At 60.4% G+C, this 15,755-nt stretch overlaps 1 protein-coding gene across 10 annotated transcripts; it reads right to left on the reverse strand.

The window, feature by feature from the left end:
• Window positions 1-338: 338 nt before the first annotated feature.
• Window positions 339-13,252, reverse strand: PUF60 (poly(U) binding splicing factor 60). 10 transcript variants are annotated; one of them, XM_032760681.2, is made up of 13 exons: window positions 12,847-12,911; window positions 11,254-11,405; window positions 8,166-8,252; window positions 5,778-5,873; window positions 5,557-5,646; window positions 4,609-4,659; window positions 2,316-2,477; window positions 2,136-2,228; window positions 1,805-2,018; window positions 1,536-1,726; window positions 1,273-1,408; window positions 863-1,098; window positions 339-775 (listed from the first exon to the last, which is right to left on the reverse strand). In XM_032760681.2, the coding sequence occupies exons 2-13, from the start codon at window positions 11,386-11,388 to the stop codon at window positions 476-478; spliced, it is 1,791 nt and encodes a 596-aa protein (XP_032616572.1). In that variant the 5' UTR covers window positions 11,389-11,405; window positions 12,847-12,911; the 3' UTR covers window positions 339-475. The 10 variants fall into 10 exon arrangements, with proteins under 10 accessions (XP_032616572.1, XP_032616574.1, XP_032616575.1 ...); XM_032760683.2 differs by lacking the exons at window positions 11,254-11,405; window positions 12,847-12,911 and adding an exon at window positions 13,142-13,252; XM_032760684.2 differs by lacking the exons at window positions 11,254-11,405; window positions 12,847-12,911 and adding an exon at window positions 13,142-13,218 and having other exon boundaries at window positions 8,166-8,249.
• Window positions 13,253-15,755: the final 2,503 nt, after the last annotated feature.

A 15,755-nucleotide genomic window follows, 5' to 3' on the forward strand; every position in this document is an offset into this window, starting at 1 on the left:
GCTCTGCAGCACAAAAGCACTGGCAGCGCGCGCTGTCCAGTGGGTCGCGGTGTCCCGGGGCCCAGCCTTCTCTTAGCATCACCCTGCGGAGACGGCTGCGAGCCCGCGCCCGAAAGCCAGGCGCCCCAGGCAGCCCCGCCCAGCCAGCCGCCGCCACCCGCGGGACGGAGCTCGGGGCACCAACCCCCTGCCCAGGTCTCGCCCACGGCGGGCCCCTCCTGCCAACACGAAGCAGGTCCAGAGACCCCTCCCAACCCCTGCTTCCTCACCCTAGACCCCCTAAGGACACACGCCCAGGATGGGTGACAGGACCGACGGCAGACACACGGACGTTCAGGGCCAGTAGCATCCGCACCTTTATCCGCACTATAGGCTGGGCTGTGCAGAGCGCAGCTGGCCCCGGGGACACCACTGTATCACTATAAAACCCAGAGGAAACAAGGAACAAGTGCAAGTCCGGGGAGAGGGGCCACTGTCACGCAGAGAGGTCACTGTTATCAAAACGCTCCTGGTCGTACACTTCAGCCACCACCTTGCGGCCAGCAAACCAGCGGCCATTGAGGGCCTGGATGGCCTTATGAGTCTCGGAGGCGATGGAAAACTCCACAAAGATCTTGACAATGATTTCCGCATCCTCCTCCTCGCCTTGTTTCTCTTGGTAGATGATGACGCGGTTCACGGCCCCGAACTTGCCACACTCCTCTGTCACCTCCCCTTCCAGGTCATCATCGATGTCCTTGGGGTCCACCATGTTGCGCAGAACCATCACTGTAGACTGTGGGGCAGGGCCGAGGGGAAGACAGCTGAGCACTGCGGCCCCGCCCCCCCCCCCCCCCCCCCCCCCCCCCGCCCCTCTGCCTACCTCCTGCTTGCGGAGCAGCTTCTGCATCACCATGTGGCGGGCGCTGCTGCCCGAGATGCTCATGTGCTCCTGCTCGCTCAGCATCTCTGGCCGCTCTGACTCAGGAAACAGCTCCTCTTCTTCCTTCTCCTTCTTGGGCTCCAGGAGACCCAGCGTCGGAGGGCTGGCGAGGATGGGGTTCACCACTCCCACCGAGGGGATGGTGACCGGGATAGGAGGACGTGCTGGGGTCACACCTGCAGGAAAATCAACCAGGTCCATCAGTCACTCCCTACCACCCCCCTTCCCAGAAAAGCACAGAGCTGGCTTGCCCTGGGCTCAGAGGGTTGTGCCCAGACCAACAGGGCCAGGCAGCGAGCCTAGAGATGCCAGGACAGGAGAGGAGAGGATCTGGTACCACTTAGACTCACCTGTGATGACTCCAGGTGCCTGGGCAGCCATGACAGCCTGGGGCAAAGTGCCCAGGGGCTGGGCCAGGGTCAGTGCTGGGGACACCAGTCCAGGTGTGCCCAGGGTACCCAGCACCGCTGCTCCGGCCACTGCTTCCTGCAACCCAAAAGGTCACCGTGCTCAGTCCCTGGTCTGGCTACTCAAGACCACCTTGGATCAGTCTCCAAGGAATCAGGGGCCGGCCTGCCCAACCTCAAGCTGACACAGCTGTGTGGGCCCTTACCTGAGCTGTGATCTTGGCAGTGGCTGCAGCAGCTGCCACAGCAGCAGCAGGTGGGAGGCCTCCAGGCGTGGCTGGTGTGAGTAGGGGCATGGGCGGTGTGACGGCCTTGCCCACCCGCAAGTACTGGCCACCCAGGTCAAAGAGGTTCATGGAGGACACAGCATCTTGGGACGACTGGGCCTTCTCGTACTCTGTGGGCAGGAGCAGCAGTGAGCAGGGCCAGCCCCAGCCTCAGGTGGCCCCCGTCCCGTTCAGCCGCCCCAGCTCACCAATGAAGCCGTAGCCCTTGTGCTTGCCAGTTGTGGGGTCCCGGGCCAGTGTGCAAGACTTGATCTTGCCAAAGGCCTCAAACACACTCTTAATGTCATCGTCTGAGAGGTCCTGGTGCACAGAGGCCACGTAGATGCGGTTGAAGGCCCGTGCCTCCTCAGCCAGCTGGTCTATGATGGGCTGGGCCTGCCCTATGTTGCTGGGTCTGCCCACCTGGGGAAGAGGCGGCAATATGGAAAGACCGGTCAACCCAGGCCCGGCCACAAAAGGCTTCTGTGGAGGGGCAGCCCTGCACGCCTGCGGGATCAAGGCCTTGGCTCCCTGCCTCACCTTGATGTTCCTGCCCCCCAGCATCACCGAGTTCATCTGCTCCAAGGCCAGCTGTGCAGCTTCGGGGACCTCATACTCCACGAAGGCAAAGCCCTAGATACAGGGACACACCTGTCAGGCTGCGCGAGCCCAGGGGTGGGGGCAAGCCCAAAGTGGCCAGGGTGGACCAAGCCTGCTGACCTTGTGCTTCATGGTGACGGAGTCCCAGGACATGTCGATGCTCTTGATGGGGCCAAAGGGGGCAAAGGCCTGGCGGATGGTGTCCTCCCCCAGCTCGTAGTAGATGGAGCCCACATAGACGCGGCACATGATGGCCAGCGCCCGCTGCCGCTGAGCCGCCATCTGCAGCAGGACAGAGGGGAGAGAACCGCTGGCTCGTCAGGGGCGGCAGGAGGCTGGGCAGCCCACTCCCCTCCTGGCCCACCCACTCAGCCCTGCTGTGGGGAGGGCTCCCCACAAGACAGGGAGGTGCAGGCTCCATCCCTGCAGTCAGGGTGTGGGGGTCGCAGGACCCCGCCACCCAAAGAAGGAAGGCCAGGCCCAGCAGCAGGACAGGACGCACCCCAGCCCGCCAAGGTCCCAGGCAGACTGCGGCAGCAAAGCCAACAGATGGTCAGGAGGCAGGGCTGGGCGCCCTCCCACCCAGACCACCCCTCCAGTCTGGGGGCCGGGTATCCCAGGCTGGGCTGGGAGATCCTCCCACTGTCCCAGCCAAGGACCACGACAGAAGAGGGAAGGAGGAGCCAACCAAGCTGGAGGGACCCACTGGTTTGGTGGCCAGAAGAGAGGAGGTCAGAAGACAGGGCAGCCACTGCCCAGAAGAGACCCCAGGGGAGGAGCTGAGGAGCCAGATGGGGGCTCCGTGAAGAGAGAACGAGGAGCAGCTGCTCATGCGGGGCCAACTCAGGTGGGGGCTCATGCTGTGCCTTCCCAGTGCCCTGCAACTCCTCACAAAGGAGCTGCCTGGAGCCCGTGCCCGCAGCCGAGAGAGCGGGCCCAGGTGAGACCACTGGCCTGGCCCCCGGGGGCACCATGAGGTAGCAGAGACCCTACGAGAAGCCCCCAGGCTCCTTAGAGCTGGTGACAGGCCTGGCCGGTCCAGGGCCTTGGCTGTGAGCTTGGCTATTGCGCTGAGGGACCTCCCCACACCCTCAGGGATGGGTTCTCGCCCCTGCCACCTCACAGGAGACGTGCCAGGCACGGGACTTCCAGAGCCACACGCAGTGGGCCACAGGGAGACTGTGGGCCAGGGCAGGCAAAGCAGACAGCTGGAGCCAGGCCCTGCCCCTCTCCACAAAACGCCTTGTGGCCAGAGACCAGTTTCCCTCTTTAGATATCAGCTGGCCTAATGCAGGCCTAACCTCCCCATCCTGTGGAGAGGGGCCTGGAAGCATCTCTCCACATTAAGGGACTTCCCAACGTGAGATATCTTCCTTCAAACTAGGCATTCCCTGAAAACAAGACTGTGTTCTCCTCAAACTGGGCCCCCTGACAGACCTCAGGCTCCCCACTCAGAGCAAGGCCCCCCCAAAGGTGGAATCACATCCCCCTCACTCAGCAAGCTCCCCAGACACGAGACCAGGCCTGTCCCTCAGGTCATGGTTCCCCCAAGACAGGGCCGTGTCTCCTTTTCAGTGTGGGGCCCCACCCCCAGGCGGGCCAAGAGCTCTCTCCCTGACCAGACCCCCAGCCCGGGCTCCCATTCAGATGCTTCCCAGAGAGAATGAGGCGTGTGGTGCCCCATGGGAGCCACACACAGGGATGACCCCTCTGAACAGAGGCTCCCAGAGAAGGGGCCACATCTTCCCCCCAGGATCCCCGAGATGGGACCTGGCCTCCTCCTGAGCCTGCCTCTGGGGGAAGGGAGGGGCACCTCCTTCCCAGACTCCTCTGCCAACCACAGCCAAGGCCATAGCCGTGGCCCCTGCCTCCTCCGCCCTGGCTGCGTGGCCTCTGCCCCTTGCTGACAGCCAGGCACAAGGCCCTGCTCGCCCTTCCCTTGCTCGCTTGGGTCCCCCCACCCCCACCCCATCCAACCATCCTCCCTCCAGGGTCTGATGGGGCCATGAGTTAGGACCCCTCTCTCCTCAGGGGCCTGACCCCAACCCAAGAGCCAGGCAGCCTGGAGACTGACGGGGCTGGAGGCCGTGGGCGCACCCCGTGCGTGCAGGCGGCGTGGGTGCAGACGGGCCTGGTGCCGGCAGCTACCCGCCCTGGCCGGCTGCCCTCCGCAGTTACCTGGCCGATTAGTTTTAAGGTGGGCCCTCAGAGCAGATGGAGGCCTCCCCAGGGGCGGTCCCGGGTGGGTGCCCACACCACTGGCCCCACCACGCCTGGCGCTCTGCTGCGCTCGTCCAGAGCTGGCGGGCAGGGCCGGCCAGGGGAGCAAGGTCCCCAGCACGTGGGCTGCACTGCCCCCCTCTAGCCCTGACTAAGGACATGAGCCCCGGAAGAAGTGAGCATTTCTATTGACCGATTGCAAAGGTGAGAGAGGATCTCCAAAGCCCATTGTCACTGCTGCCATCTGAAAGACAGTAAAGACAGAGTTCAGTCTGTTGGAGCCGAGCAGTCTCCCGCTCTCGTCAACACCTCACGCAGACAGCGGCAAGGCCCGGAGTCCCCGCCCTGCCAGGGAGGCCGCCTGCCTTCCCACACTGCCAGCCGCCGGCACCTGCCCAGGGGGGCCGCAGCGCCCCATGTGCCCCGCCCTGCAGCCTTGCAGCTGGGCCGGCCGGCCGGGGCAGAAAGGAAGGGAGGGAGGGAGGGAGGGAGGAAGGGAGGAGGGCAGTGGAGCGCAGTAAATGGCCAGGACATCTCCTGGCAGCGTGAATGTCTGAGGGCTGGGCGGGGGGGGGGGGGTGGCGTGAGGCTCGAGGCCCAGGAACCTGTTGGCCTCACACTGGCCTCTTCCCACAAAGGTATCGCAGCCTCCGGCCACAGGCCCAGAGCAGGGCCCCAGGGGAGGTGCCTCCAGACTGTCCCCTCAGTCCTGGGGCTGAGCCCAGGTGGTCTGGACTCACTGCAGGGGTGAGGGCCTGAGCAGTCTTATCCAGGCCACGGGGGCAGGGAGGCCCACACCCTGCACGCTGCCACCATCGGCTGTGCACAGCTGGGGCAGGGAGCAGGGGAGAGACCAGAGGCCACAGTGTGAAGACCAGGAAGGGGAAAAGGGTAGAGCTATAGCCAAGCAGCCAAGAAAGGGGCTGCGGTGCTTTAGGGGCTCCAACGAGCAACAGGTGGGAAAGGCTGGGCCACTCGTGCCTCAGAGAGGACCCCGGGGGTCCCGAGCATGAGTCTTTGAGAATCAGAGCACTGTAACAGCTTGCGGGGACGGCCGCAGGCACCGGAGGAGGAAGAGCGTGAAGAGGAGGAGATGGTGGCGGTGGTGGGGAGGGCGGTGGAGGCTCTGGCCGGGGCTCACCTGCAGGTTGGTGAGCTGCTGCTGCTGGTGCGCGATGGTCTGCTTCACCAGCACGCTCTTGATGCTCTGCTCCATGGCGTACTTCTTGGCCTGAGAGAGGCGGCAGTGAGGAGCACTGGGGGCCCAGCCCATGGGAGACAGGCCTGCCCCGCACCCTGCCCCTGCCCCTGCCCCCAGTTGACTGTCCCACACCTGCAGTGCCCTGGGAGGTCCGTGCTCACCTTCTGAAGGGCCTCCTGCTGCTCGGGCGTCAGAGGAGGCAGCCCCAGCTTGGCGGCTGTGCTCTGCCCATTCTCCATCTTGATGGAGTCTGTGCCCTGGTAGGGGAGCAGGGGAATCCGTCAGCAGCAAGTTCAAGTTCTCCTTCACGCGGCCCCAGGAGTGCCACCCCACCTGTCTCCCAAACACTGCACATGGGCTCTGGCCCAGCCCCTTCCCAGAGAGACAGGACCCTAGCACAGACTGTCCCCTGCCTGGCCTGGACTCAGGCCAGCCCTTCTGACATTGCTGTCCCCAGCCCAGGCCACTGTCTCCCCCGGGACCCAGGGGGTAGAACACAGAATGAGGCAGGCAGGTGCCCTGGAGGCCCTGGGCCAACCCGAGCAGTTGTGGGGCCCAGGCCACAGTGGCCTCCTCGGGAACCACCAAGATAAACAGCTGGAAGCAGGAAAGGGGTCTAGCCCCTTGTTGTCAGTCTGACCCCAGAGCTGCTATCACATGCCCTGCAGGAGAGCCAGCCTCAGCTGTCCTCCAGGGCAGGAGAAAAGGGCCACGGCTCTCTGGACGTTCTGGGACTCCTTGCTCCCAGGCTCCTCCTCACAGTCCCTGCCACAGACACAGGCTCAGCTACCCTGGAGTTTCAAGGGGCCCAACCAAGGAGCAAATACAAGGGCTTCTCTCCCAACAGTGCTTCCCCCCCGGTCCCTGCAGGCACTGTGCACACCTCCCAGAGAACACAGGCCTCTCTCGGGCCACACGAGCCCTGCAGAGGGCTCCAGCTCACTTCCACACACTCTTGCATGGGCTGTGCCTGGCCCACTGGGAGAAGCCAGGAGCAGACCCACTGGCACCCTAGCCAGGTGGGCCTGGGGACCAATAGCCCTTGGGCAGTCAAAGCCACTGCAGACCCAAGCTGATGCCAACCAGGATTATGTTTACGTCCCTTCTGTCAAAATCCATCCCTAAGCTTTTTGCAGAGGGAAGAACGCAGCTGTGTGAGCAGGGAGGCATGGCCAGCAGGCCCATCAGAGTGTGGGGTGGGCAGACAGCATGCCTGCACCTGTCCTCCAGCTCAGCAAGCACAAAGATCACTGGCCCACCAACCGGGCCCTCCCAGACTTCCAGACACAGCCTTGAGGGACAGCAGAGAAGAGAGAAGGGTCCCCAGCACAGAAGTGATGAGCAAGGACAGAGGGACACAGGAGGCAGGAAGGGACAGGCTGGCCCAAGCCCCCAAAACCCCCTCCTGCCTGCCAAGTGCTGGGATGGTGGCCCAGACTCAAAGGGCAGGAAGCCCTGGAGACCCCTCCCCAGGCAACTAGAGTCCCAACCAGTCCCTGAAGGTCAAAGGCTGGCTGTGGGTGGCACCAGGTGCCCCAGTCCGGCTCACACTAGGCCTGTCCTCACCACCCTCACAGCTGGCCCCAAGCCCATTCCTCCTTAGTGGGAAAGAGGGCCCAAGAGCCAGAGGCTGGGACTTGAGAGCAGGCTGTCACCATGGTAATCAATGCCAACCCCCTCAGCCCCCAGACACTTTTCAATCTCCTCTTTGTCTTGGTAAACAAAAGGCCCTTCTCCCACCAACCAATGGCCGACTGGGCGCCAGCCAAGGGCCAGGGAGCACCAGCCCCCACATCTCCCAGGATCCAGGCTGCATACCATGTCCCAGTCCCACCCCCTGAGTGTGCCTGGGGGACCAAGAGGAGGGCCCAGCCCCAAGAGGCCGCCAGGCCACCTTGCTGAGGCCCCGCTGGAATGCTCTGGAGGCGGGCGCTACCATGGAGAAGCACAAAGAACCCACTACCCAGCCACAGGCCCAGCTCCACCTCTGAGAGGATCTGCTCCCAAGGCTGGGCCATCGAACAGACCAAGACCCACCCGCACCCACTCTGGAGTCTGGGGCCGAAAAAAGATGGGGAGGGCTGAGTCCCAACCAGACCTGTGCTTTGATTTGCACATTGCTTCATTGTTTTGTTTAAATTAAAACACAGAGGTCTGAAATGAAATCTGTACTTCTGGCTCCTAAAGCGCTGCACGTTCTGGAAACCTTGGCCCACCCTTCCTGCAAGACGCTGATGCCTAAGAACCCCTGAGCTCCAGGCCCCGGCGTCCCCGCCCAGCCAGATTGTCAACAGCCCCCGCCTGGTGCTCGGAGCAGGGCAGATGCAGAGGGCAAAGGCCAGCTCAGTGGCTGGGTGGGGAGGGTGCAGGGCTGGCGCAGGGAGAGGGCCGTGGTCCTGAAGGCAGTTGTCTGCCCAGAGGCAGAAAGGGTTCCCCAGGTTCCTCCCGCCCCACCCCCAGCCAGCCCTCTCTGGGCCCAGGGACGCACAGGCAGGCAGGCGGGCGGGCAGGCGGGCGGGCCTGAGGGAGAGGATGCTTAAGGTCAGTACCTGTGGAGGTTTCCATTTGTCTCCCGCTGCCACCACTGCCGCCGCCGCCGCCGGCTCGGACCCCCCTCCTTGTTGGCCATTGACCTGCTGCAGGCAGGAAGGAGATGTTGTAATGGACAGGCACACCACCCCACCGCCCAGGCCTGCTCTCCTCCCGAGCTAAGGGCTGAGCTCCTCACAGATAAGCAAGGGAGGCCGGGCAGGGAGGCATTCCTGACACGACCCCTGCAGCCCAAACTGCCCTCTCTTCACACCCATCAGCACGCCCAGGGACCTGGTCAGAAGCAGAGCAGAGCCTGGGCTGGGCCAGGGCTGCCAGGGAGTCCCAGTGGGGACGGGGAGGAGGGTAGAGAGAGCTGTGCTCCTGCCCCAGGCCAAAGAAAGCCATCCTCTCCTGCCGGCAGGCTGGACGGCCAAAGGAACCGGCTGGGTGTCCCCCATGCCCTCCTGAGGCAGCAGCGGTGCCTTCCTGGCAACCTGTACACACCTCGGCCAGCCCACAACTCAGCCCCAGCCCCAGTGCCTTCCACAGGCTCTGGCCAAGCCCAGGTCCCAGTTCTCTCCTGAAGGCACTTTTAAGCAGCATGGTGGGCAGGGGTCTGGATGCGCAGGCCTCCCTTCCCTGGCAACAGAACCATCCAGAGCTGTCTCGCAGGAGGATGGCCAAGAGCTTGGCCCTCTGCACTCGGTAAGACCCACACCTGAGGGGGCACAGGAAGGAGGAGCAGCTCCACAGTGGTCTTGAGGGATGGCAGGGCAAGGACAGGCCACGGGCAGGAGATGGGGAACGCTGTGGGGGTCGGGAGATGGTGGAAGGGCCTTGAGACCTACTCTACCTTCTCAGAGGCTGCACAACGAGAACCAAGACAGCATGCAGTCACCCCGCTCCCAGCTCAAGGATGAAACCCACAATATCTAAGGACAGAAGAGATCAGTGTGCCCACCCTTGAAGCCAAGTGCGCAAAGCCAGAGGCTGGGCTGACCCACCAGAGTGTCCCAGGTCCTCCAGCCTCCAGGGAAGGAGCACCACCACCAGCCCAGCTGCACTGGGGAAGGCCAACCCAGCCTGTGCCTGGAGCTGCTCCCGATGCTGCCGACATGGGTGTGCTCTAGCTGCCCAACTCAGCCCCACGCTGCCTAGACACTGCACCCCGGAGAGAGTGAAAGGAAACAAGGGCCCCTCCTACCGCATGCACAGCCAGAGCAGAGGCTGCCTCTTTTTTTTTTTTTTTCTGAGACAGGGTCTGCCTCTGTTGCCCAGACTGGAGTGCGGTGGTGCAACCACGGCTCACTGCAACCTCTGCCTCCTGGGACCACAGGCACGCGCCACCACACCTGGCTAATTTTTGTATTTTTGTTAGAGACGGGGGTCTCCATGTTGCCCAAGCTGGTCTCAAACAATCCACCTATCTCAACCTCCAAAGTGCTGGTACTACAGGCGTGGACCACCGTGCCCAGCCAAGGCTGCCTCTCACTGCCCACAGCAAGAGATCACTTCACAACCAGTCTCCAGATACCCATGAACAGGGTGAAATGAGGGGCACTTTTGTAACTTCCTGCTCCCCCAGATCACTGCACTAACCCACAAGTGAACCACAACAGTGTTGACAGTGGGATGCAGCTCAGAAAAACTTTTTCCTGGGAAAAGCCGGGCCACTGGTGCATTCTACACAGGACACCCCACGCCATTCCTGGCAGATGGAAGTTCCCAGCTACATGGAGCTTAGAGTTCTGTGCTAACCAGACGCTGGGAGAGCTTGGAGGAAATTGCTGTTTACAGTCGCAACTAGTCACGTACTGCCATCTTTAGGCAATGAAAATGGCATCTTTATGGTCAGGATGCCCCTCAGCACCAGGCAGCAGTGCTTGGAAGGATGGGAAGCCCCTCTGAGGGGCGGCACAGCAGAGAGGCTCTGGGGTGCCAACTCTGGGATTGCCTTTCCTCAGCCCAGAGCAAAGAGGAGTATTTCCAACAGAAAACAAGAAGAGCAATGTAGGGGCTGGGTGTGGTGGCTCACACCTGTAACTCCAGCACTTTGGGAGACTGATGTAGCACTTGAGACCAGCCTGGACAACACAGCAAGACGCTGTCTCTATGGAAAAAAAGGTTTTTTTAAAGTAATGTGGCCAGACGCAGTGGCTCACGCCTGTAATCCCAGCACTTTGGGAGGCCAAGGCAGGTGGATTGCTTGAGGTCAGGAGTTGGAGACCAGCCTGGCCAACATGGTGAAACTCCATCTCTACTAAAAATACAAAAATTAGCTGGGTGTGGTGGTGGGCGCCTGTAATCCCAGCTACTTGGGAAGCTGAGGTGCTACCATGAATTGCCTGAACCCAGAAGGCAGAGGTTGCAGTGAGCTGGGATCACCCCACTGCACTCCAGCCTGGGCGATAAAGCAAAACTCCGTCTCACACACACAAAAAAGAAAAAGAAAAAAAAGTAATGTGGAGCGAATGACTGAAGGTCCCAAGGTCTCAAGCCTTCAGGCTCCTCAGCTGCGAATGGGGACGGCCTGTCTCCTAGGGCTACTGCGAAGATTCAGTGAAATCCCGACACCCCCCCCAACCCCACAACCTGCAGTCCCTGCACATGGAAAGCAGCAAAGCAAGCCACAGGTTCCAGCACTCATCAGTATTGTTAACAACATCCAGTGTCAGATACCCAGGGCAGAGCTGGCTGCAGGACACTGCCTTCTATCTGTCAGTTCCCTTCACACAATGAAAACTGCTTACTGCATGCCCAGGCTCCACACTGAGTGCTGCAGAGGCAGCAGAAATGAGACGAGAAAGACGTCTCTCTCAGTAGCCTGGTGTCAGCTGCCAGTAAAGAATGCCAAAATCAAAGATGACTTCTGTGGTTTACCAGCACTACGAAGAAAGCACAGGATAAGAAAGGAGTAGCTATGAGGTGTGCCAGGCCATGGCAGCCAGGGGCCTCTCTATGAGGTGACATTGCAGGCTGGGGCCTACAGAAGAAAGCAACTGGGACCCCAAGGGTGATCACCCCAAATGAGAGCTGGTCCAGCTGTCAGTGAAGAGAAGAACGGAGCCACGCGCCAAAGTGAAAAGATGCATCCAGAAGACCTACCCTTGCTGCAAAGAGGCAGCCGGCCTCATTCTGCAGCCACCAGGCAGAAGGCATGCCCACGGGAGGGGAGGCCCTTCTGCATCTTCTGGCTTCCTTCCCCACCAGGCCACTGTCAGCCAAGCTCAGCTGCTCCATTCAACCTCCCATGAGAGCTGAAGCAGCATGAGACAGGGGACAGTCTCTCATCACTGTGCCCAACCAGGACGGTGGGGAACAGATAACCCTTCTAGAAGCCTTTCCATCCCAATGATTAAAAGAGGAATGGGTTAGACTACAGGCTACAGTTCACTCCTGGAGTCTGATGCAAGCCTGAAGCCTGACAATAAAAAAACATGTATTAAACCCAACAGAATTTGGATGGCAACAAACACCCCAACAGAGAACCCGTTGATGGGGTCAGTTATGGCCCACGTCCAACTCAACAATGACACCACCTATCTGGCACCACGCCACAGCAGACCTGAGCCCCCATTTAACCCTCATGAGCACAGGGCGCTGTTCTGCGGGTGCTTGGGGAGTGATGCATCCACTCTCCTCCTCCATCTTCCCGTGTCCAGTCCTTGTCTCTGAGCCTCCTCCTCCTTCACCATCAACTCTCTGACTGCTGCCAGACTAGGTCGTCAACCCTTACCTCCTTTCTCTCTGGAGTGCCCCTCAAAAGTCACTTACTCCTGTGGCTTCAAGAGAAAGGACATGGTAGAAAGAGTGGAGTTAGCCAGCCCTGTGAATCACACACTGGGCTGCCCTCACAAGCTAGGTATCTTGTGCAAATGCCTCTCTCCCCCTAGTAACTGGTTTCTGCCTCAGTAGGACATGGGACTAGCCCACCCGCTGGGGGCCTGGCAATGGCAGTCTAAAGACACTCCCTGGTCCTGTCAGTCCAGCCTTCAGCCATTTGCCCAAGTCGTCTTCTCAAACAGACCTTATCCCATCCTGCTGGGTGTGGGCTGGGGGGAGGGTGACAAGTAATACAGGGATAAACTGTGGCTGAGAAAGATCCAAAAGGGGATTAGGTCCTATAAGCTAAATGGTGAGGAGGAAAGACCAGACTTCATCGCGCATGTCTTGTGTGCATGGGTGTTCTTCCTCTACGTTAATAACGCCTGCCCTGCCCGGGGAGGTGGGCACTAAGCAGAGCAGGGGGCGACTCACTCCTCTGGATGCCCACGCAGCTCCCTACGGCGCCCAGCAAATGGCACTCTGGGTGGGAACTGGTTTCTGGTGGAGACTAGACCTCCAACTGCCTGTCTGGTTCCCCACTGCATCCCCAAATCCTCCCTACTAGAGCTTGGGACAATGCGATTTCTCAAAACACGTAGGATGAGAGCGCACGTCCTTCCTTCCCAAGCGGAGACAAGAGAATGGAGATAACCAGATCCCTGTACAGCACCGGAGAACGAATTCACAGCTGCAGGCGTAGTGAGCCAAGGACACCCCACGCTCTGAGCTGCAGACCCCTTTCTACAGGTCCCGTCCCCTTCTGATCCCATCAACCCGAAGGCCCACGCATCACCCCCAGGACCCCGCTTCCGTCCTGAGCACGGCGCACGCCCCCGTCGGCAAAGGGAGGACGACGACCCCCGCTTGCCGGACCTAGCGGACAGGAACGCGACCCCGCCAGGATCGCCCTCAAGGGCCACACGCCGCGCCCAGAACCCCGCCCCGCCCCGCCGGAAGCTGGGGTTCGCAGGCCGGAAGCCGAGGCCGCTAGCCGGCCGCCGGCGCGCGCCCGCCCCGCCCCCGCCTCACGCGACCCAGGGACACAAGGGAGTCCGCGCGGGACCTAGGAAGACCGCCGCGTTCTTGAGAGGCCCTCCGCGCCCAGGCTGGGCCGACGACCCGGCCCCGCAAGCCGAGGGCCGCCCGCGGTCATGGGGGGCTCACTTACGAGAGCTATGGTCGCCGTCGCCATCTTGCGTCCGTCGCGGCCGCCGCGCGCGCCACCCACTCTTGCTCCTTCTGCTGTCTCGCGCGATCTGGGCGCCAGCGCACGGAACTCTCGCGAGGAAGGAAGTAACGCGCTTCCGGGGCGGGGAAGAATGGTTAACGCCCCCGGGAGGGGCGACGGAAGGGGCGTGCTCTTGGCTGGGCGAGGGGCGTGGCCCGCGCACCTTGGGCGTCTGGGGGCGTGCGCCGTGGGACTCGAGTCGGGCGTATCTCTCTGCGTGGCCGATGCGGGCGCGCGTAGTACCCTTCGCCGCCCCTCGCCCTTGCGGCCACTGCTACGCTTCTTTTCTCTGCCTTTTTTGGAGAAAACGCCGTCGCGGGCGTCGTCCAGAAGCTCTCCCTCAGGAGGCAGGGGAAAGAGCGGGGCCCTCCTGGGCTGGAGGAGTCTCGGGTGATGAAAGGCCCGCGTTTCAGGCTCACGTCGTGAGATGCGTCGTCCCCGCGTCGCGACATCCCTGGGGCCGGGAGGCCTCGTTCAATTGGCAGCCTTTTCTCCTTCCAGGGAACCGATGACCGTAGGTTGACAGACATCAGTCGCTAGGCCCGCAGCCCGCAGGCCCCCTTAGTCCCTGAACTGGCTTTCATGGCCCAAGGTGTCTATCAGTATTGCTGGGAAAGCTGCCTGTCCTGGACATTTGCCATCTGCTGCACGCAGTCCCGAGACCCCAACTCGGTCATCCGAAGAAGCCACATCTGTAAGCTCAGGCACCATCAGCTGCCTGAGGCCACAAGGCATCGCGGGCAGGCCTCCTTTCGACCCTGGGAACGTTTAGAATTTAATACAGACACCTCTACTTAAATAGGGCAGAATATTCCCTGCCTGCCTCCTGAAACCCTCTGAAATTATAGGAAAGGGGTTTTATAAAGACAAACCCTGCAAGGTCAAAGAGCTGGGATATTGTAGATCTGGAGGAAGGCAGACAGCGAGAGCTACTCCAGCCCACCCGGCTATGGAGGCCTGTGTCTGAGGGTCGTGGGTGAAAGCACAGCTACAGAAAGGAAACCGCAGACCTCTGTCCCTACCCACCGGGGCTGGCAGGCACTGCAGTGTCAGAGACGTGAACTCCAGGAGAGGAGCTCTGAGGCCCCGCTCAAGCAAGGCCCTGTCTGAAAGCCTGGGAGTAAGTGAGACTCTGGGTCCTACCCCTGCCTCCACCCCTGGGCTGGGTCTGACCACCGCATGCCATCAGGCTTCTCAGAGAGGAGGGCTCCTCTCTGCAGCAGCTCCTAGCTCAAAAGAAAAGACTGGCAGGGCAGCTAGGGGCAGAGTGTTGCCCAGTAGAATGGCCCAGCCAGATCCCTGGCCTTGAAGCTCACCAGGTCATAAGCCCCAGCCACTAAAAGCATCTCACTCTTAAATGCAACCAGACAGCCCAGGATCACCAGACACCTGAGAAAGAAGAAAAGGGACTCAAAAGGAACAGAGACAATAAAGGAAGCCGAAGAAAAATGAAAACTAAAATGCCATTCTCAGAGATATTACAGTCAATAAAAAGGAACTGGGGGCTATAGAGAAAGAAACCTTGGGATGAGAAAGAGCTCTTAGAAATAAAACGTGAGGGGAAAGTGAGCAATTCAATAGGCTTTTAAGATGAAGTCTTCCAGAATGTATAATGACAGAACCAGATAGCTGGAAAACAATAGCAGTAACACAGGTGGGTGCTCTCAGGGCCACCCTGGCACACAAGGCCTCCACAATGGAGGGGGTGGATGGGAGGTGGGGGGCTGGTCTGCCACCACCACCAGGGGAAGCCACAGGCACCACCCTCTGGGGACAGCTTCCTTTGGCAATAATGTGCATGCAGGATGCATGGTGCCCAGCACTGTTCTTACACACATTGACTGATGGGATCCTCACAACCCAGTGCTATGCAATGGATACAGCTGTTATCCCCATTTTTACTGATGGGCAACATCACAAGGCAGGGAGCAGCAGTAGAATGGCTCCAGAGCCTGTGTTCTTGCCACCACGACTGCATGTCAAAAGAGAAGTCCAGGTCAGGCACAATGGCTCATGCCGGCCTTCCCAGCACTTCAGGAGGCTGAGGCAGGAGGATCACTTGGGCCCAGGGGTTCAAGACCAGCTTGAGCAATATAGTGAGGCTACGTCTCTACAAAAAATAATTTTAAAAAACCAGGTGGGCATGGTGGCACACGCCTGTACTCCTAGCTACTAGAGAGGCTAAGGTGGGAGGATTGTTGGAGCCCAGAAGGTGGAGGTTGCAGTGCCCTGTGATCACACCACTGCACTCCAGCCTGGGTGACAGAGCCAGACCCTGTCTCCAAAAAACAAAAACTCAAAAAACAGAAGTCCAACATCTAAATAAATTGTCCAGAAAATAAGGAAATGAGAGAAATCAACAAAGAGATAAATCAAGAAAATTTCCTAGAACCAAACAGTCATGTTTTCTGAACAATGGGTGAAAGGGAAGTTGTATATCAAGACACATCATTGAGAACTGCCAAAGTAATGGGACAAAGAAAAAGAAGAGATCATAGGTAAAGAGTCAGAATTCAGAAAGGCACAAGAGTTCTTGGAACTAGAAGAAAATGAC

This window comes from Hylobates moloch, unplaced genomic scaffold, assembly GCF_009828535.3.
Source record: "Hylobates moloch isolate HMO894 unplaced genomic scaffold, HMol_V3 SCAFFOLD_9, whole genome shotgun sequence".
NCBI lineage: Eukaryota > Metazoa > Chordata > Mammalia > Primates > Hylobatidae > Hylobates > Hylobates moloch.